This window comes from Podarcis erhardii (assembly GCF_964252035.2).
Source record: "Podarcis erhardii genome assembly, chromosome: 9".
In the NCBI taxonomy this organism is placed as follows: Eukaryota; Metazoa; Chordata; class Lepidosauria; order Squamata; family Lacertidae; genus Podarcis; species Podarcis erhardii.
In genome coordinates, this window is record NC_138512.1 from 76,647,098 (window position 1) to 76,669,123 (window position 22,026).

The 22,026-nt window shown below is 48.0% G+C and overlaps 1 protein-coding gene across 2 annotated transcripts in view; it reads right to left on the minus strand.

Moving 5' to 3' along the window:
- Positions 1–22,026, minus strand: part of ADAM33 (ADAM metallopeptidase domain 33) — a 97,345-nt gene that overhangs the window by 31,134 nt on the left and 44,185 nt on the right. The window contains exons 4-10 of one of the 2 annotated variants that reach the window (XM_081876728.1): positions 18,912–18,987; positions 15,777–15,853; positions 7,317–7,506; positions 6,043–6,108; positions 4,238–4,309; positions 1,310–1,476; positions 291–375 (exon numbers count right to left, since the gene is read on the minus strand). In XM_081876728.1, coding sequence (XP_081732854.1) covers positions 291–375; positions 1,310–1,476; positions 4,238–4,309; positions 6,043–6,108; positions 7,317–7,506; positions 15,777–15,853; positions 18,912–18,987 — 733 coding nt within the window. Of the gene's footprint in view, positions 1–290; positions 376–1,309; positions 1,477–4,237; positions 4,310–6,042; positions 6,109–7,316; positions 7,507–15,776; positions 15,854–18,911; positions 18,991–22,026 lie in introns of both variants that reach the window. The other variant, XM_081876727.1, reaches the window with a different exon arrangement.

Genomic DNA, 22,026 nt, shown 5'->3' on the forward strand with positions numbered 1-22,026 from the left:
TCTAGGGCCAATCAGACTGCTGCATTTTGGATCCTATTGTTCTAGGACCAATCAGACTGCTGCATTCTGGATCCTATTGTTCTAGGACCAATCAGACAGCTGCATTCTTAATCCTATTATTCTAGGGCCAATCAGACTGCTGCATTTTGGATCCTATTTTACTCAGTACATAACAACTCCCATCAGCCCCAGCCAGCTGATGGGAGTTGTAGTCGAAAACAGCAACCAGGTTCTGGAAAGTGGCTCTAGATAGCAAGAGGAGGATCGAGGAGCAGCGATCTTGTCCTTACCATGCTCACCCCGCCGGAGTTTTCTGCGCTGCACATTCCCTCCAGCGGTGCCATCCCAATGGTCGTCCCAACAAAGGTCATCCCGCTGTGGAGACAGGAAAGGGAAGGGTGGAAACAGAGGGAAGAGACCTGAGGTCGATTTTTTAGGTTTCTTGCAACATGCAGTCAGTAGCAGTGGTTACATAACTTTCGGACCACTGCTCCATAGCTATTGTTGTTATACAATTCCATTCACCATATAGATGGAGTATGCACTTTTGATTTTATATTGAATTGGCATTATAGTTCATGCGTAGAAAGGTAAAGGTAAAGGGAACCCTGACCATTAGGTCCAGTCATTGCTGACTCCCACCACTGCGGTGGGAAGGTAAACGGCATTCCCATGCACTCTGGCTTCCGTCATGGTGTCCCGTTGTGACGGAAGTGGTATAGTCCTGCTGGCCACATCACCCGGAAAGCTGTCTGTGGACAAACGCTGGCTCCCTCGGCCTGAAAGCAAGATGAGCGCTGCAAGCCCATAGTCGCCTTTGACTGGACTTAACCATCCAGGGGTCCTTTACCTTTACCTTTACCTAACTTTACCTCTTCCACTTTAAATGTCAGTATTCCCTGGGAAGAGATGTTTTGAATCTGTGGTGTGGGTGTGCCTCTGAGCCCATTTGCCACCTCAGTGAATACTGCGAACTGTAGTTTGCTAAGGGTGCTAGAGATTTGTAGATCCACGAGGGTTAAGCTACAGTTCCCAGGATAAATGGGAAAACGCAATCAATAACAACACACACTGTGGCTGGAAAACTGCATTGCAAAATTCAGAGAAGCGCAAATTCTGGAGGATAGCTGCGTTTTGGTTCACGTACCGGTTTGGAAAAAATAATAATAATGGGTGGATCATTTCATTAAAATGCAGGGGAAGTGCCCTACAGACACACACACACACACACACACACACACACACACACACAACCCGCCCCCTAGCATGAGCCAGCTTATCGATGGCTGCTTCTGAAACGATGACTCACGTCAGCAGCTGGGCATTGTCGTGCTTCTTCCGGGCCTTCAGAGACTTTTTCCACTGCAGGAAGGACATGAGCGAGGCGTGAGCATCGCTGCTCAAGCTGCACTGGTCCCTCTCGGTCCAGACCTCCAGGCCGATCAGGGCCACTTTGATATTCAGGGACCTGTAAAACTGGGGAAGAGGAGCAGGAAGAGAGGAGGAGGGTTATTAACAACAACAACAACAACAACAACAACAACAACAACAACAACAACAACAACAACAATAATACAGTCATACCTCAGGTTGAATGCGCTTCGGGTTGAGCGCGTTCGAGTTGCGCTCCGCGGCAACCCTTGCGCATGCGCAGACGCTCAAACTGACGTCATACGCATGCGCAGAAGCGGCGGAAAGCGACACGTGCGTGCGCAGACGTGCCATCACTAGTTATGTTTGCTTCTAGATGCGAACGGGGCTCCGGAACGGGTCCTGTTCGTATCTAGAGGTACCACTGTAATGGACCCATAGTTCACCTGCAAGATCACCTTGCCCACTTGACTACAGTCATACCTCGGATTACAAACGCTTCAGGTTGTGTTTTTTGGGGTTGCAGTCCCACCCAAACCCGGAAGTACCGGAACGGGTTACTTCCGGGTTTCAGCGGTCGCACATGCACAGAAGAGCTAAATCGTGCTTTGTGCATGCGCAGAAGCACCGCATCACAACCCACGTGTGTGCAGATGCGCAGGTGTCGGTTGCGAACGCTGCAGGCTGCGAACGTGCATCCCACACAGATCACGTTCGCAACCCAAGCGTCCACTGTACTTCAATCTGTAGAGCTGGCCCTGTTACAGGTGCCAGATAATACCCCGCTCTGCATTTGTAAGAAATCAATCTTTCAGTGTGGCAGCACCTCTGGAACTCACCGCCTATTGAGGCAATTTCACTGTACACTTTCTGGCATCTGCTAAAGGCCTCTTTGTTTCTCAGGGAAGCCTTCCTGGACATTATTAGCATTGCTTTGTATTAAATTTGTATACCACCCTTCGTCCGAAGATCGCAGGGCGGTTCACCACATAAAAATGCAATATGTATTTTAAAACCAATAACCTCCCCCCCCCCAAAAAAAACCCCACATTTAGAATGTTGGCGTATGTTTTAATCTGCTCTTAGTTTATTGCGGATTTTGTCTTTTGCAAGTTTTAAAGAGTTCATAAGAGTTTGAAGGGACCACTGGGGTCATCTAGTCCAACCCCCTGCAAGGCAGGAGTCTTTTGTCCAGTGTGGAACTCGAACCCATAACCTTGAGGTTAAGAACCTCATGCTCTAACTGACAGATATCCTGGCTTCCAGTTGTTTTTACTGATAGTTTTATTGGCTTGTTCTCTTTGTAAGCTGCTTGGAGGGTTTTGCTTTTTGAAATCAAGCTGTGTATAACTTTACTATACGAAATAAATAAGCGTGCTGTTAGCCCCCCAACACTGTTAAGTCAGGCATAATAATAATAATTAATAATAATAAAATTTTATTTATACCCCGCCCCTCCCGGTTCAGAAAACTGGGCTCAGGGCGGCTAACAACAAATTTAAACAATTATAGAAGCAGCAGAAAATACAGTATAAAAACATGAATAACAATAAAATTCAAAGTTCAGAAATCAATTTGGGGGAAATCCATCTAATAAGCATCAGATAGTCACCAGGGCTAGATGGCTGAATTGGTCCTACTTGGGCCAGCGAGGAGGCCGGGGGAGAATTAGCTGTGGGGTCTCAGAGCGGGTGATCTTCATAAAAGGGGAGGGGGAGGGAAGAGAAGGGAAATAAAAGATCAGGCTCAATTCAAATTAAAGGCCAGGCAGAATAGCTCTGTCTTACAGACCCGGCGAAAGGAAGTTAAATCCTGCAGGGCCCTGGTCTCATGGGACAGAGCATCCCACCAGGTCAGAGCCACCACTGAGAAGGCCCTAGCCCTGGTGGAGGATAGTCTGACTTCCTTAGGGCCCGGGACCTCTAAACTAGCATTTCCCAACCTTGGGTCTCCAGCTGGTTTTGGACTACAACTCCCATCATCCCTAGCTAGCAAGACCAGTGGTAAGGGATGATGGGAACTGTAGTCCAAAAACAGCTGGAGACCCAAGGTTGGGAAACACTGCTCTAAACTATGGTTATTCATGGACCTGAAGGTCCTCTGTGGGGCAGACCAGTAGAGGCGGTCCCGTAAATATGAGGGCCCTAAGCCTATGCTCCTCCACACCCCCCTGGGACTGGCGGCTGGTCCATTAGGGCAGGTGGGGCCCTGCCCCACTAATCTCAGTGCGCCAGCCCCACCTGCTTAACTTTTCATTTATATCCAGCCCAGACGGCCAACTTCCCCTTCCTTAGTCTCTGCCCTGGCCTTGTAGAACTCATCCCGGAGGAAGAGGACTAAACCAGAATTACTTGGCTTGGGCTCTAGTTGCCTCTGGCGCCACCTAGTGTCGGACTCCCTGCCTCCTGCCCTACCAGGTCTGATTTGCACCAGCCACCACTGTTGTGGACAACCACTCCCAGCAGACCTGACCACCGCTCCCTGATCATTGCGGGGGCTGATGGGAGTTGTAGTGCAAAGCACCCGGAGGGCACCAGGTTGGGGGCAGCTTGGTCTGCGCTGACTTATAGCACCTCTTCGGGTTTCAGAACGGAGTCTTCCTCAATTTGCTCGGCTGGTAAGAGTGTGGTGCTGACAACGCCAAGGTTATGGCCTGATCCTGTTCCAATCATAGGAATGCTGCAATGAGGGAATATGCAGCTGTCCCTTCCGGGGATCGAACCTCCAACCTTGGTGTTGTCAGCATCATTCTTTAACCAACCGAGCTATCCAGCTCCAGGGCTCTTTTTATGGGCTTGTGGGCTTGATGTTCAGAATAGGTAGCTGTGCATAACCCAAGTCTTGCTGACAGTCTCTGAGCAATTACCTTGTCTACGTAATTCGCAATCTCCAAGATCCGTTGCTTGGTGTGCCCCAGATTTTGCTTTTGAGATGCAAACTGGGAAGGAGACGGTGGAAGAGGAGGGGGAAAGGGAGAAAAGGAGAGGCAAAGGAACAAATTTAGGGACATTTCTTCAGCCGAAACTAACACACATTGCTGGATGCTCTTTGAAGAATTACTTCCCCCATGATGCACGGAATATGTGAGAACGACTGTGCTTAAATTCAGAAGGATCTGTCTTCATTCAAACCAGCGGGTCCCAAACTTTATCAAGCCTTTGGTTCCTTAAACTTACCCCCAGTTCCCCCTACCCTAGAAGAAGCATTATTCAGAATAGCAGTTTGCATGTCCCGGTAAGAAATATTATTATATTTCTATACCACCTTTCATCTGTAGACCTCAAGATGGTTCACAACATAAAAATACAAGGTAAAAACACAAAATACATAATGAAAACAAGAACAACACAATACAATACCCCCCCCCCAGTCCTTGGATGAAGGGAAGTATATAGATAATAAAAGTAACAACAACAACACATTCAAAGCATTCCCCCAAGAATCCTGGATACAATAAAATTCAAAATACACTTTTAAAATTCAAAACACACTTAAAATTCAAAGCAGTCACAACTGATTCACATTTATCCAGAATCTAATTGACACCAATCACTTTAACTCATTCAACAAATTCGATCCAATCCCACTGCCCCATTGGGGGGGAAGTACCGGCCACTTTGGGAATGACCGTTCCAGACTGTCCTTCATCTGCCTGGTGCTTTCCTGGTGTAGTGCTGGACTACAACTCCCATCATCCCCAGCCATCGCTGGTGGGAGCTGGTAGCCCAAAACATCTGGCAGGGACCAGGTTGGAACAGGTGGAGACCAACAACAGCAGAAGACTTGTCTTGCTTGTGGTCTTGCCAGGGACATCTGGTCGGGGACCTGACCTGAGCTTTGGGCATTCAGGAAGCTTCATGAAGCCCCTGGCTCTCCAATGATCTCCAAGATTCGGTGCAGCGTTGAGGACCACCTCTCCTCATTCTCTCCTACCTAGGATCACCGGAAGTCCTGATGTTTCTCCAAGCACAGAAGGAGAGCAGGGCTCCTGCTCGATCCTGGGCCATCTCTCGGGGGAAAAAAACACTCCCCAGCAGAAAGCTGGAAAATGCATCTGTGGACTCTCGTATCTTGCCTCTTCTCATGAAGCATTGTGCGCCACAAAGCCAGGCTAAGGGTACACAGGTTGGCAAGATCTGGGCTGCTGGGAAGGTGGGCTTTGGAGTCTCTGCATGGCTGGACCACTCAGTTCACAGGGGAATTTGTACAAAACCCTCTTTCTACCCATGCTACCTGACAGCAATGTGATGTATGGAAGTGAGAGCTGGACCATAAAGAAGGCTGATCACCGAAGAATTGATGCTTTTGAATTCTGGTGCTGGAGGAGACTCTTGAGAGTCCCATGGACTGCAAGAAGATCAAACCTCTCCATTCTGAAGGAAATCAGCCCTGAGAGCTCACTGGAAGGACAGATCCTGAAGCTGAGGCTCCAAGACTTTGGCCATCTCATGAGAAGAGAAGACTCCCTGGAAAAGACCCTGATGTTGGGAAAGATGGAGGGCACAAGGAAAAGGGGACGACAGAGGACGAGATGGTTGGACCAGCATGAGTTTGACCAAACTGTGGGAGGCAACGGAAGACAGGAGTGCCTGGCGTGCTCTGGTCCAACGGTCACCAAGAGTCGGACACAGCTAAACAACTAAACAACAATCTGACATCAAAAATTCTCACCAGGGTGTAGTCTGCAACAATGAAGAGCTCCATGTATTTCAGGGTTCTCCACAGATCTCTCCTTTTCTGAAAGACAAATTTGCTCAGTGTCACCAGGAAGGAAGGAAAAGCAACTATTATGGTGATCCTGGCCAGGGCCGGATTAAGACCTTTAGAGGCCCTAAGCACTGAAAAGATTTTGCTGTCCTCAGATATGTCTCATTCAAAATATAAACAAGAAACCATAAAATAAAATTTTATTTCTCAAAACCTACAATGTTCATTTTGGTACAGGTGGATTTTGGTGGGGCTAACCTAAATTTCTGGCATATGGTTGAATCGTTTCCATGAATTGCTGGCAGAGCCTGGAGCCACACCAAGGTTCAAATCCCCACTCAGCCACAAAACTCGGTGGGCAACCTTGGCCAGCCACTGCCTCTCAGTCTGACCTACCTCGAGAGTTTGGATTTGATATTCCGCTTTATCACTACCCTTAGGAGTCTCAAAGCGGCTAACATTCTCCTTTCCCTTCCTCCCCACACAAACACTCTGTGAGGTGAGTGGGGCTGAGAGACTTCAGAGAAGTGTGACTGGCCCAAGGTCACCCAGAAGCTGGATGTGGAGGAGCAGAGATGCAAACCCGGTTCCCCAGATTACTAGTCTACCGCTCTTAACCACTACACCACACTGGATCTCGTTGTTGTGGGGTGGGTGAGAGCCAGGGAACGCCACCTTGAGCTCTGGAAAGGTTTATTTATTTATTTATTTAATCATTTTTTTCAATACAAACAACAACCGCAAAAGACTCATACAACAAAAACCATAACAACACTAATAACACAATTTGACAATTCAGATTTGAATACACTGATATACCTATGACTACGCCTTTTTAACAATATTTCCCCACCTCTCCTCCCCCTACTTCCCACCACTATCCGCCTCTTATTGCTTAAATATTCCTTCCAGATTTCTTCATATTTATCCATTCTTAATTTGCGTCGACATGCAATTCATTTGCATGTAGCTAATCTGTCCGTATTATCAATCCATGTGCTCAATGGAATCTTTTTATGGCTCTTCCAATTCACCAAAACAAGTTTTTTTGCTTCTAATATAGCACGGTACATCCATTTATTTATTTTTGACCACTTGTAATCTCCCACGTTTCCAGAATATAATTTACAATTAAATTCAATACCCCTATCCTTGCCGGAAAGGTGAGATGAACAAAAACCTATTAGCTTCCAAATCTGGGATTCCACCCTGTCCACTTATCGTGCCCAAAGGCTTACCCGCTGATGTGCAGACAGTTTGAAGGACCGGGCGATATCGGCTATGCTGCTTTGCATCTGGTCACCATGCCCACAGGTCCCGCCTTTGATTGGCAGGTGTTCTGCCCTATAGACGATGTGAGGCTCAGAGTCCGGGCTGGCTGGAGGTTTCAGGTAGTAGCTGTCGTTGTGGTTGAGGGTGATCAGGCCACTGGCGGAAGAACAAAAGAGCACGATTGGAACAACAGCCACCATCTTTAACAAAGAGTCAGGGGGATTTATAATTCATCTTGGAGACCACTGTAAGCAGATGAAAACATCAGCAGGGTTGCAATAACACTTGTAACATAGCAAATACTATGGAGATGGTGGAGTAATACGAAAGATGGACTACTGAATAATATGCAGTTGAAAAGGCTGACAGTAGGACCCAAGGAGGGGAAGGTGGGAAGTCCAGAGATTCGGAGGAATCTGTAAAGATGGATGTCTAGACTTGTAAAACGAAATAAAAATTATTTCAATTCAAAATCAGCAGCAGCAGCAGCTGTGGCTGTTGTTGTTGTTGTTGTTGTTGTTATTCAAGGATTTGTTTGTTTTTCTGTCTGTGTTGTTTATTAGTGTTATAAAATGAATAAAAAATGGGGGGGAATGAAATGGTTGTGTGGAAGGCAGTAATAAGCGGATGGGGGGTGATAATGATGCTCATAATAGTGGAAAAACAACTTCACCAGTAGCTGCCTTCTCAAGCAATCGTTTCCCTGCCACCTGCCAGCTCACCTGTGTTTTTTTAAACTGGTGATGCCTGTGAACCTAGAACTTTCACCATTGCAAAGCAACCCCTGCGTGGCTCGAAATTTTGGTGGGCGAGGTGGCAGGAGACAAGACTAAAGAATGGGACTCAAACACGGGGAGACTCAGGACCAAACATTCCACTCAGCCATGAAGCTGAATGCTCTGGTTATCTCCCGCTTGGACTACTGCAATGCGCTCTACATGGGGCTACCTTTGAAGGTGACCCAGAAACTACAACTAATCCAGAATGCGGCAGCCAGAATGGTTACTGGGAGTGGCCACCGAGACCACATAACACCAGTCTTGAAAGACCTACATTGGCTCCCAGTACATTTCCGAGCACAATTCAAAGTGTTGCTGCTGACCTTTAAAGCCCTAAACAGCCTTGGTCCAGTAGACCTGAAGGAGTGTCTCCACCCCCATCGTTCAGCCCAGACACTGAGGTCCAGCGCTGAGGGCCTTCTGGCGGTTCCCTCTCTGCGAGAAGCCAAGTTACAGGGAACCAGGCAGAGGGCCTCCTCGGTAGTGGCACCCGCCCTGTGGAACGCCCTCCCACCAGATGTCAAAGAGAACAACAACTACCAGATTTTTAGAAGACATCTGAAGGCAGCCCTATTTAGGGAAGCTTTTTAATGTTTGATGTATTACAGTATTTTAATATTCTTTTGGAAGCAGCCCAAAGTGGCTGGGGAAGCCCAGCCAGATGGGCGGGGTATAAATAATAAATTATTATTATTATTATTATTATTATTATTATTATTATTATTATTATTATTAAAAGATGCTGCCCAATCCCCACATCTCAGCCCAGCCCGCTTTGCAGGGCTGTTGTGAGCCACACAGAGCCAGGGCTGGTGTTTCTGCGAGGCAGGGGGCAGGGAGACCGGTCAAGGCAAAGCAAACAACGAATAAATTCACCCAGCCTGCACATTCCAGTCCTAAAACTTTGTTTTTCCCTGAATTACGTTGTTCTGGCTTTCCACAATTACTCCAGGGGAAAGGAATGTCTGTGCTTCTGTTGTGGCTGGCCTGAGCTTACCACTCTGCAAGCCGGACGGGACGGATGTGGGGTGCAAGCTTGCCGAAGATGCCTCAGAGATTTGGTCCTCCCCAGAGCTCCCTCTTCCCACGCAAACAGCCCAGAATAGGAGGCTGGTCCATGAGGGCAGTGCCACATCGACCTTGACTTAAACCTCTCACTGGGAGGCTCTACCTGTTGTTGGCTCTGGCGCCCCCTACTGCTGGTCTCCACACCCCTTGCCCAACCGGTATCAGTGAGCCCAAGGCCCCGCCTATGCGCCAGGATCACATTGCCCCAGTTCAACTCTTGATGGCGATGTTTAAGCTGCTGGGAAGGTGGGCTTTGGAGAGCCCACAACCCTGCGAAGTTGTCCGTTCCGCAGTCAAGCAGGGTCACAGAGGCAACAAGCTAACTCTCTCCCTTCCATCCCACGGACCCGATCTAAATTGCCACAAAGACCCCTCTGGTTTTTGAGAAAGAAAAATAGATGGGGAGCGCTGCACCCGAAGCTCTCCTCCCACCAACACGGCACACCTGATGCCTGCAAATTGAGACCAGGCACCCTTTGGAAACCCCAATCCTACAACACTGTAGATAGATAGTCAGACAGACCCCCGTTGGGGTGGGGAAACAGACAAAAATAACCCAGCTTCTGTTTTCGCAAGGAGATAAATCTAAAGCAGTGTTAGCCAAACTTGGGTCTCCTGCTGTTTTGGGACTACAATTCCCATCATCCCTGACCACTGGTTCTTTTAGCTAGGGACGATGGGAGCTGTAGTCCAAAAACAGCTGGAGGGCCAAGTTTGGCCAAGACTGAGCTAAAGAACCTCAGGCGTTTTCTAAACATTTAGAAACAAGAAGGGGCTTGGGGAAATCAGGGAGCTTTGCAACGATTTGCTATGCAGCTAGAGAGAAGCAGCATGGGAACTGGTTGCAGGTTTGATCCCGGAATGGGACAGCGCAATATTCCTGCAGGGGGTGGGACTAGTTGATTCTCAGGATCCCTTTCCAGGTCTACAATTCTATGATTGAAGAAAGGACAGACAGACAGAGAGGACACAAGACGGTGCCTTATAGTGAGTCAGACCATTGGGTCCATTTGGCTCAGTATCATCTACACTGACTTGTTGTTCCTCTCCCAGCCATGTTTGGAGCTGCTAGCAGCAGGAATCGAATCCGAGGCCTTCTGCAGGAAAAGCAGGGTCTCTGCTGCTGAGCTGCAGCCCTTCCCCAGGGGGAACAGAGGGACCCTTGCAGGATGCAAGAAATGAGATCTGCAAGAGATTGGACCCCCCTCCCAGTTCAGCCGCAGCCTCCAGCAAGAAGGACAAAGGGGGACTCTTCAGCTAGTGCAAGTCATCTGAGTGTCCGCTGACATCCTGACTCCAGAACGAGTTTTGTGTATGTGTGAGAGAGCGTGTGCGCATAGCTGAGAGATGACCTCACCCGCCAGCATTCCTCAAGATGCTGCTCAGGCCCAGGAGTTATTTTGAGTCACAGAATCCTGGAGTTGTGGAGTTGTGAGGGACCCCCAGGGATCATCCAGCCCAACCCCCTTGAAATGCAGGGATCTCGGCTTGAGCACCCATGATGGATGGCCATCCAAACTCTGGTTCGAAACCTCTAAGGAAGGAGCCTCCAAAGAGGGACTGTTCCCCTGTCAAACAGCTCTCGCCTTTCTTCCTGATACAGTGGTGCCCCGCAAGACAAACGCCTTGCAAGACGGAAAACCCGCTAGATGAAAGGGTTTTCCATTTTGGAGGCGCTTCGCAAAATGAATTTCCCTATGGGCTTGCTTCGCAAGACGAAAATGTCTTGCGAGTTCCTGCGGGGTTTCCCCCCCCTTTTCCCCCTTTTCCTAAGCCCTAAGCCGCTTATCAGCTGATCCGCTGATAAGCCGCTTATCAGCTGATCCGCTAAAAGCCGCTAAACCACTAATAGCACTAATCCGCTAAGCTGTCAGTGGGCTTGCTTCGCAAGACGAAAAAACCGCTATACGAAGAGCCTCACGGAACGGATTAATTTCATCTTGCGAGGCACCACTGTATTCAGTTGGAATCTCCTTTCTTGTGAAAAGAACTGTGGGGTTGAGAGTGATTATTATTATTATTATTATTATTATTATTATTATTATTAATTTGTACCCTGCCCATCTGGCTGGGTAGTTGTTTTTCTCTTTGACATCTGGTGGGAGGGTGTTCCACAGGGTGGGTGTCAACACCGAGAAGGCCCTCTGCCTGGTTCCCTGTAACTTGGCTTCTCCCATCAGATGTCAAGGAAATAAACAACTACAGTGTTACCTCAGGTTACATACACATCAGGTTACATACGCTTCAGGTTACAGACTCCGCTAACCCAGAAATATTACCTCAGGTTAAGAACTTTGCTTCAGGATAAGAACAGAAATCGTGCTCCGGCGGCGTGGCAGCAGCAGGAGGCCCCATTAGCTAAAGTGGTGTTTCAGGTTAAAAACGGACCTCTGGAACGAATTAAGTACTTAACCCGAGGTACCACTGTACATTAAAATGTCACACATTAAAAACTTCCTTGAACAGAACAAAAAATTCCTTCCAGTAGCACCTTAAAGACCAACTAAGTCTTAGTTGGTCTTTAAGGTGCTACTGGAAGGAATTTTTTGTTTTGACTATGGCAGACCAACACGGCTACCTATCTGTTCCTTGAACAGGGCTGCCTTCAGATGTCTTCTATATGTCAGGTAGTTGTTTATTTCCTTGACATCTGGTGGGAGGGTGTTCCACAGAGTGGGTGCCACTACTGAGAAGTCCCTCTGCCTGGTTCCCTGTAACTTGGCTTCTCGCAATGAGGGAACCGCCAGAAGGCCCTCAGAGCTGGACCTCAATGTCCAGGCTGGATGATGGGGGTGGAGATGCTCCTTCCGGTATACTGGACCAAGGCCGTTTAGGACTTTAAAGGTCAGCACCAACACTTTGAATTGTGCTCGGAAACACACTGGGAGCCAATGTAGGTCTTTCAAGACCGGTGTTATGTGGTCTCGGCGGCCGCTCCCAGTCACCAGTCTAGCTGCCGCATTCTGGATTAGTTGTGGTTTCCGGGTCACCTTCAAAGGTAGCCCCACGTAGAGCACATCACAGTAGTCCAAGCGGGAGATAACCAGAGCATGAACCACTCGGGCGAGACAGAGCACAGACAGGGAGGGTCTCAGCCTGCGTACCAGATGGAGCTGGTAGAAAGCTGCCCTGGACACAGAATTGACCTGCGCCTCCTTGGACAGCTGTGAGTGCAAAATGACTCCCAGGGTGTGCACCTAGACAAGCAGCGGGGGGTGGGGAGACCCTCCCCCTTGGTCTTCAGCTCTGGCAAATTTTCCACAGCCAGATTTTGACAGCATCCGGGGAGTAAGTCGACCGGGTGGGGAGGGAAGACATGACTCCTTGAGGCCCTAGCGCATGGCAACTCTCCCAGTGGGGAGGTTTGGGCTGCCATTAAAAAAGATGTGCTCTAGCAGGCCTGGGGTGCCTCAGACCTGGGGGCCAAATGCAGCCCCTCTCTCAGGCCCTCAGGGTGCTCCCCACCAAGAAACACTGTGCTCGGGGCTACACCCCTCACCAGCTTTGCTCGGCATCCTTCCCAGGCAATTTGGCCCAGCTGGAACGCAGAATCACATAACTGGAGCATCGGAGGGGACCGCCAAAGGTCATCTAGCCCCACCCCCTGCAATGCAGGGGTCCTGCCCAAACCGTCCCTGGGTGGACTCGAACCACCAACCTTCTGGTTAACAGCCAGACACCCTGACCCACTGCGCCACAGAGACCGCGAACTACTTTTTCCCAGATGGAAGACGGAGAGGTCTTTGTGGTTTCGTGGCTTTGTGTTTTAGTGTGCATTTTGTTTTCCCCTTTTTGTAATTTTCTGCTGCAAACCGCCCCGGCATCTTCAGAGGAAGGGCAGTTTACGAATTCAATAAATAAATAAATAAAGGCAGGGGGCCAGACTAGATATCCTAGGGGGGTCCCTTCCAGCTCTGCGATTCTATACGGCCCCGTACTTTTGCATAGATGGAATCACAGCCTGCCGGATGGAGGGAGATAGGAGACGCACTGATTGCTCCGCCCACTTTTGTGTCTGGCCACACCCACCACCAGATTTCCACCACCCTGGAATGGGAATGTGTCCCACGGGGGGGGGGGGGGGAGTGTGGAAAAAGGTTGCTTGTTTATTTATCGCACAATATTGGAAGCAATTTAAAACAACTTGCAGTCCTAAAAACAAGGAGAGCCAGGGCAAAGGGGTGAGTCTTCAGCATCCTCCGGAAGCTGTGCAATGAAGGCAGTGGCATAGAGTGGGGGGTGCAGGGGGGGCGTCCACACCAGGCGCAACATCTGGGGGGGCGCGCTCGCCACCTCTGGAGTCGCCGAAGAGCCTCGGGCGCAGGCTGTAGCTGAGCCCCATGTCTTGCAGAACCGACGAACTGTGCGCGCGTCTGGGCTGAAGGCGTCCGGCAGGCAGCGGCTCTCAGTGCTCGCTGCAGTCCCCGTGCGTCAGGGCCGCGGAGGGCGCGCCAGGCAGCCCCTCCTCACAGCCCCGCCGCCGCTGCTGCAGCTGCTGGGCCATGTTGCATTTTCCTCACCTCTCTGCCCTCCTCCTCCGGGCAAGCGGCGTGGTTTGGGTGGCAGCGCCAGCGGCAACTCGCCTCAGATCACCTGACACGGACCCGCCGCCGTGGCTACCTTACCGTAAATACCCCAGCCCAGGTAGCAGCAAGAAGAAGCTGGCAGCGGCGGCAGGTTAGGGGTTAGGGGCACAAATTACTTGCCTTGCCCCGGGTGCTGACAACCCACGCTACGCCGCTGAATGAAGGTGCTAGGTAGTTCCTCCTTTCTCCTGTGGAAAGGAGTTCCACAGGTCAGGGGCCACCACAGAGAAGGCCCTCTCCTATGGGGCCTCCCTTGGGCTTCTGAGGGTGGAGGAAATAGCAAGAGGACAAAAAAAATCCCCCATCTCCATTTCTGGGACAGAATGACTACCTGCGATTGTTCAACTGGTTTTCATGAGATAAAGTTGAATTGCCTGATGGCATTGGGGCTAATCCTATTCTTCTCGAGATAACATTCCAAATACCCTTATCAAAAGCCACTCGAGGTCATTTCATTCCTCCACCCCAAGGTTTGGGGTTCGGGCAAGGGGGAAAGTCACAGTGGGATTTCCCCCAAACCAGCCAGGATCCAAACACATACCTCCACCCTGTGGGGCCAGTTTGGAAGGGAAATGGTTTACGCCCTTATTTCACAAATCACTTCCCATAAAACACCCGAAAGTGATTTAACGATACAATGAAAACATACAGAAACACGGTTTCGTCCAGTGCTGATACAAACTAGATTCAAAATGTCTGCTTGCTGGGAAAAGAAGGAAGGTCTGAAATAATCATTAGAAAGATAAGAGATGGTGTCTGCCTAATAGTCGCAGAAGGGAATTCCAAAGGTAAACAGATGACCAAACAAAAGATCTGATTCTTACACCCTTTGTTATTTGGTGCTGCGACTTAGCTCTTGAAAAAGTCTGTGTGAGGGGTGAATTTTTTACATAGTAGTAAGTAATAGTAATTCATTATTTGTACCCCGCCCATCTGGCTGGGTTTCCACAGCCATTGGGGGGCTTCCAACAAAGATTAAAAATACATTAAAATGTCACACATTAAAAATGTCCCTGAACAGGGCTGCCTTCAGATGTCTACTAAATGTCAGATAGTTGTTTATTTCCTTGACATCTGATGGGAGGGCGTTCCACAAGGCGGGCGCCACCACCAAGAAGGCCCTCTGCCTGGTTCCCTATAACTTGGCTTCTTGCAATGAGGGAACCGCCAGAAGGCCCTCAGAGATGGACCTCAGTGTCCGGGCAGAACGATGGGGGTGGAGATGCTGCTTCAGGTATACATAGCAGCGAAGCAGGAAGTGGGCAGCATGGTGTAGTGGTTAGAGTCCACTGCAGGGATTGAACTAGATGACCCTTGGTGTCCCTTCCAACTCTTATAGTTCTAGAATTCTATGTGTCAGCCGAAGACCTGGAAGAGACGAGGGTTTGAATTCCTGCAAATCCATGAAGCTCACTGCGCGTGACCCCAAGGGCTGGTCACTGCCTCTCAGCCTAACCTACTTCACAGGGTTGTTGTGTGGAGATTAAAGCGAGGAGAGGGAGAACCATGCATGCCACCTTGGGCTCCTCAGAGAAAAAAGTGAGCTATAAATGTAATTAATAAATACATGGCGATACTGTTGATTAGAGTGGCCAGGTTGCAGGTTCGATTCCCGCATGGAACAGCTGCATATTCCTCCTGCAGGGGGTTGGACTGGATGACCCTCAGGGTCCCAACTCCACAGTTCTATGATATTTTAAGGCAAAACCACCACGACTAAGAAGTCTTTAAATCGTGCCCCCTGCAAAAAAAAATGAATACAATCTTCAGGGGCCATTTTCACGCCAACAGACAAACAAATTTCAACCAGGTCAAAGATTCCGGATAAACGCTAGACACAATCGCTGGTCAATTCCAAGACTGATATGGTCGGAAGCTCTGTCTACGTCGCCCAGAAGGATTTAGGTATATCAGAAGGAGCGAAAGGACGTCCGTCCTCGCAGGGAGGGCCAGTGGCTATTAAAACCCAGTCTCCTCGCACCACTTTTCTTACCTGATTCCAGAGCAGGTACTAAGGACCACCCAGGAGCCCTCGTACCCTCGGACGTGGCCATGGTAGTAGCAGTGTTCCTGGAATCAGAGGGAACAGATGGGAACTGTGGGTTAGGCTGGTTGTTTTCTGCAGGGAAAATTGTGTGGGTTTTATATGCAAATCTGAGAGGTGGTCAGATGAACTGAAATCGGCCAGGGTGTCGAGATTTTGGATTTTGAAAAGCAGCAAAATTCCATCATGGATTTTTTAAAAAAATCATTATTATCAGTCTAAATCATGGGGAGGCAAACTAAGGCCCAGGGGCCGGATCCGGCCCAATCACCTTCTCAATCCGGCCCACGGACGGTCCAGGAATCAGGCCCCCTGCTGAAAAAGTCTGCTGACCCCTGGCCTAAATTTTAACCCAACCCAACCCCCTTTACTCTAGTGCAAACCTAACTAGAATATACATTGCAGAATTCAGAGAATGCTGAAGGGAAGCTGTGGTTTGGTCCGTGCATCGTTTAGGAAAGTGCAAATTGTGATTGTTAAAAGACATTTATTGTTGTTATTGTTTCCACTTCCTGGCGTTTAATTGCAGGCTGAATATCAGCAGCACCATTCTGCATGTGCTATGTGGATTTTGCTGTATAGAGCTTCCAGGTTCAGGAAAAGTATACCTTTGAATACTAGTTCACTGCGCAACGGCGGTAAACGCCAGCAAGCTGTCTATGCAGGCCATCTTGTGCTTCTTTGCAACAAAAGGTAACCAACACATCCCTCCTGCCCTCAAGGTTTTTAATGCTAAAGTTAGAGCTCAACTGCACTATGGAATTTCAATCAAGAAAGTGCAGGCAGACTTTCTATTTAAGATTTTTGCTGTCCCACACTGCGTATCCTACGCAGCCCTGTGTTTAGAGAGAGGCCAACATAAGCTAGAGACAGTTGCCTGGACGAGTTTTCTTTCATGTTGGCTAAACATTTGCTTTTCAGCTGACAAAGATACTTTACTTCGTGAAGTTCCATCTGACTCCTTCCCTTCCCCAGGGCTACAACTGTTTTGCACAAAGATACGGCAACTCGGGCTTTCAGAGGATCTCCTGGGTGCTGTGGCTTTTCCAAACTAATCTCAGTAGTGGAAAAAATATGTTCCCTTCTTTCTTTTCAACTCTCTTGGGTGAAGGGATTTAACCCAAATTATCTACAATTTTTGTTTAACCCGCAAGAAAGAAGGGCTTTTTCGCTGGCTAGGTTCAGTTCTAATCCTTCTAACCTCCTTTGGGGTAGGTTTGCGGGTATGGCAGAAGGAGATAGGATCTGCCCGTGTGATGGCCACCTGGTGGAAACTCCAGCTCATATGGCTCTTAAATGTATAATGTATGATGATCTCCGCCAACAACTTTTAGACCAGCTCTGTATCCCAATATGGAAACCAGAGACAGAGGTTATACGCTTCCTATTACAGGGGAGAGCTCAGGAGCTCACCAAGACAGTAGCTAAGTTCCTCTATTTGATTTTTTGCCGCCGAAATACGCAGGATCCTGCCCTTGCTGGAGACCCATAGAGGTGAAATAGAGTGCTCACCTCCTTTTCTTCCCTTTGGCAAATCACCGTATCGTTGAAATGGCGATGAGATTGCACTGGCCTATTTATTCTGAATGTTTGTAAGTGATGCCAATAAAGGTTTGATGAAGATGATGAATACTAGTTTCTGAAGGGCAGCCTTTGCCAACCTGGTGCCCATCGGATGTTTTGGACTACAACTCCCATCAGCCCCAACCGGTCCCCAGATGTTGTTGGACTACAACTCCCATCATCTCTGAGCACTGGTCCTACCAGACAGGAACAATGGGAGCTGGAATCCAACAACATCTGAGGACCCAAGGTTAAAAATGTCTCCTCTAGGCTGTGAACTTGTCATCTAGAGAGCATGCAAAACAGGACACACACTTGTTCCCATCCATATTTCCCACCACTTATCAAGAGCTGTCTTTATCAGGCTCTATTGGCCCTTGTCCAGCCCGTTACCAACCCCAGTTCCCGAAATCATGCCATTAGGCCGCGCTTCAGGACATTGTGTATTCTTAGGGAGCTTTAAAAATCAATAAATGCTCGCAATGAGCCGATTAAGGGCCAACTAAGCCATGTTAAGTGGTCGTGAAAAAATTATGATTGGTTTGCAGGATTAGTCATTCCAAAGCAATCTCTTAATTTGCTCCAGCCTGGGGTTTCTGTATCTTCACAAATAAACCCTTTTCACCAAGCACTGAGATGGAGGGACCATCCTAATTTCTGAGCTTTTCCCAGCTGAAAGCATGTTTGTGAATTTTTCTCTGCAACCCAAAGGACTAGAAACTTGAGACGATCAACAGCTTGAAAATAGAACTGTGAGGTATCTGGTTTCCAACACGGTGATATACCACCAGCTAAACTGAAATAAGAATGGAGCAATGTACAGGCAATGGCTGGCTTCTCGGTTCTCGCCGCATCGTGATTTTTGCCGGCGCCTGCTCTTGGGATTCAGTGCCCACTGCATGAGCTTCTTTTGCCTATCTGTTTTATGCTTGAATTCGTTTACTTGTCACTCATTGTGGTTGTTGTTGTTGTTGTTGTTGTTAAATTTACATACCGCCCTATACCTGGAGATCTCAGGGTCGTTCACGAAATAAATTCAAAACACAAAGCCACAAAATACACAATCAAAATAAAAACAACCACCCAATAACCAACACACCCCCCCAAAAAAAACCCCACATTTTAAACTGATCCTTGCTGCCCAGCTTTATCTGGTTGCCAATGGTTACTGTTAATTTGATTCTGAATTGATTTTAGAATGTATTTCAATTAAGTGACTGTGATTTTACATAAACTATGCTATTTTTACTGTTGTTAGCCGCTCTGAGCCCGGCTTTGGCTGAGGAGGGCGGGATATATATAAAATTTTGTTGTTGTTGTTGTTGTTTTCTCTATCAGTTTGGCGGTTTCCTCCTCCTCAAAGCTCATGTTACTGTGTTTCATGTGTTATTCTTTGTAAGCCATCCAGAGAAGGCTGCCATTGGATGGCACATCGATGCACTTGAAAAAGGAATTAAGCGCTGCCCTGGCGCTGCACATCTCAACATCGCCAATTTCCCCAGCCTGACGCATCTTACTTACTGTGAGGTTGGGTGAAATGGTCGTGAGCTGGCCCCCCTTTTCATAATGGGTCTCCGTATAATCTGGTGACAGCAGCCTGCTGGGAAAGAAAGGGAGAGTGAGTTCTCAGATGAAATATGCGCATGATGTTCCTACCCATAACCTTTTATTCTTACTCATGTTTCAGATTTGTAGAGTTGGGACCCTAAGAGACATCTAGCCCAACCCTGTGCCCCCCCCCCCGCAGGAATAAGGAAGCATCTCAAAGCATTTTCAACAGAAGGCAACAGAAACCGTGTACAAAATATAAAAAGAAATATAAAATATAAAAAGAAAACCGTGGCAAATGCAAAAACAATGGCACATTGCTATGTACTGAGTTGAATAGGATCCAGAATGCAGCAGTCTGATTGGCCCTAGAACAATAGGATCCAGACTGCAGCAATCTGATTGGCCCTAGAACAATAGGATTCAGAATGCAGCAGTCTGATTGGCCCTAGAACAATAGGATCCAGACTCAGCAATCTGATTGGCCCTAGAACAATAGGATTCAGAATGCAGCAGTCTGATTGGTCCTAGAACAATAGGATCCAGAACGCAGCAGTCTGATTGGCCCTAGAACAATAGGATCCAGACTGCAGCAATCTGATTGGCCCTAGAACAATAGGATTCAGAATGCAGCAGTCTGATTGGTCCTAGAACAATAGGATTCAGAATGCAGCAGTCTGATTGGTCCACCAGAGCCACCCAATCCAGCTCCAGGTGGAAGTGAATCTGCAACCTGATTGGCCTGCAGGAGAATCCCGGAATTAGCCAATCACCTGGGGCCCATTGTGTAAATAATGTATATAAAGCAGACATTCTGGGGGAATTCCATTCCTCCTCACCATTATGAGCTGAATAAAGAGCATGAAATCCACTCTCGACTCCGAGTATATTTCACACGTATAAAACAAATTCAGGTGCCGCTCAACAAACAGGCTGTCCACACAGGAACACTCGGTTGCACTGGAACGCCATTTATTCCCCCCCAAAATCCCACTTGGCTCTGCCTTAAGTAAAGGATTTTTGCAGGTTTCTGAACCGAGGCCACCACTAACAGAGAAGGTGCTCCGTTTCCTTGGATTTGAGAGACCAGAAATTCTTCCCACCCCCCAAAACTCAGAACACAAAACGCAGCCAAAGGGGTCAGTTGAAGAACTGCCTTAAATGGAGCGATGTGGCAGTTTTTTCGCTAAGCCAGGCACCCGGGGAGCCGGGAGAGGATCTTTCTCTGATGAATCACAATTCCCCCCCACCCAAAAAAATACCACTGAGATTAACTCCTCGTGCCCTTCCCCCTGGGTTCCTGACTCAGGGCCATCCATCTGTAGGCACAAGAATGGAGAGGGAGGATGATTTCATGAAGCAAAACCAGTCACTGATGTAGATCCTGGGTACTAATTTTGTTTTAAATAACTAAAGCATGATTCCTTTACCCAGGAAAGCTGACTTAAGTGGTTTTCATAGATTAAGGAGATGTGAGTAACGTCAGCTGATGTGGCGCAATTCCGGACATCACAGTCCCAGAACTTGGAGACAGGGAGTTGCTCAGAGCGGGCAGGATGGGACCATTGGCCTGATTCACTGCGAGAGTCGGTCTGCAGAGGATCGGGTGCAGGAAGTGGGGTTTAGTGGTTAAAGCATCAGAATATGCTGCGAACTAAATGGTGGGTTACAAATGTAATAAATAAATAGGTTTAGAAAACTTATTGATTAGAATATTTGTGTGAAATACGGAATAACAGATACAGTCTTGCTTTAAATGTATATAGGAAGTGCAGTGTAAGCGGTGGAAGTCAATCTATGAATTATTATTATTATTTTCATATTGAGATACAGTATTTGTAGAATAAACTTGGGAGAAATTCTTCCAACTTTTCTTCTTCTTTTCCCTTCTTTTTTCTTTCTCTTTTGTTCCTTTTTTCATGTATACGTGCTTATTTGAAATATATATGTATGTATTTGCAATATTTTGCAACAATTATGTTAAATAAACAATAAAAATGTAATAAATAAATAGAAAAGGGAAAAAAAACAAACAGGACCTGGGAGAGACCAGGGTTCGAATTGCCGTGAAGCTCGCTGGGTGAACTTGGGGGTTCCTCCCTGACTCTTGGCCTCTTGGCCTGTGGCAGGGAGTTCCACAGGTTAATTACATGCTGCGTGAAGGACTTCCTTTATTCTGTCCTCAATCTCTCCACATTCAGCTTCACTGAATGTCCATGAGTTCAAGCATGATGAGAGAGGGATAAAAAAGCCTTTCTCCGGCCACTTTGACAATTCCCAGCGGCTCGGCACCTCCCTTTATCAGATCAAGTAGCAAAGTTGATCCCACGAGCGCCTCTCCAAAGGGCCTGTTTTCTCCCACCATTGATGATCTGAAGGGAAAGTGGGGAGCCAGGCAAGGGAGGGAGAGACTCAGAATTCATCCTGGCCTCTGCTTTTGATTAATGCTCTTGTCTCCATTCCTGGCTTTTTATCATCCTCTCCAACATCGGGAAGTGATTTGTCAGCGGCAAAGCCGAGCTAGATGTCATTCCCTGAGCCTCCCAGCACGGCTGTTGAGAGACGGCAGACAGCTGTGGGAAAAAGGCAGCAATGGGATTCACTGCAAGCTTTTTCTTTGGGGGTGGGGGGCTGCCATGGGGCGGGCGGTGGGTGGGTGGGGGAGACCCAGCAGATAACAGCAAGGCCTGCTCTTTTTTCCCAGGCTCTTTCGAGACGCAAAAGTCAAGATGGCTTTGCTCTCCGACGAAGGCTCCCTAGACAACCAGGGTGGGATTGGCGCTGCCTTTTCCGCAAGGAAAGGGTAAAGCTTTCGGGGGGCTTTTCAGCTTAGCTGGAGGAAAGACTTCTAAGGGAAAAGACATGAAGGAGACTTACAAATCTGAGCAGAGAAAATTTACTTTTCTTCCAGGGCCGATAACGGCAGGGCAAACCAAACAAAGTCTTTCTTCATACAGTACCTTATAGGGCTGCCAAATTTCAAGAAGTAAAAAAAAACAGGACACCCCAAAAGCTGCTGAGCTCTTTTTTAGGAAGACTCCCCAAAAGACGCCAAAAAATGTGATTTTTCAATTGACTTCCCTAAGGT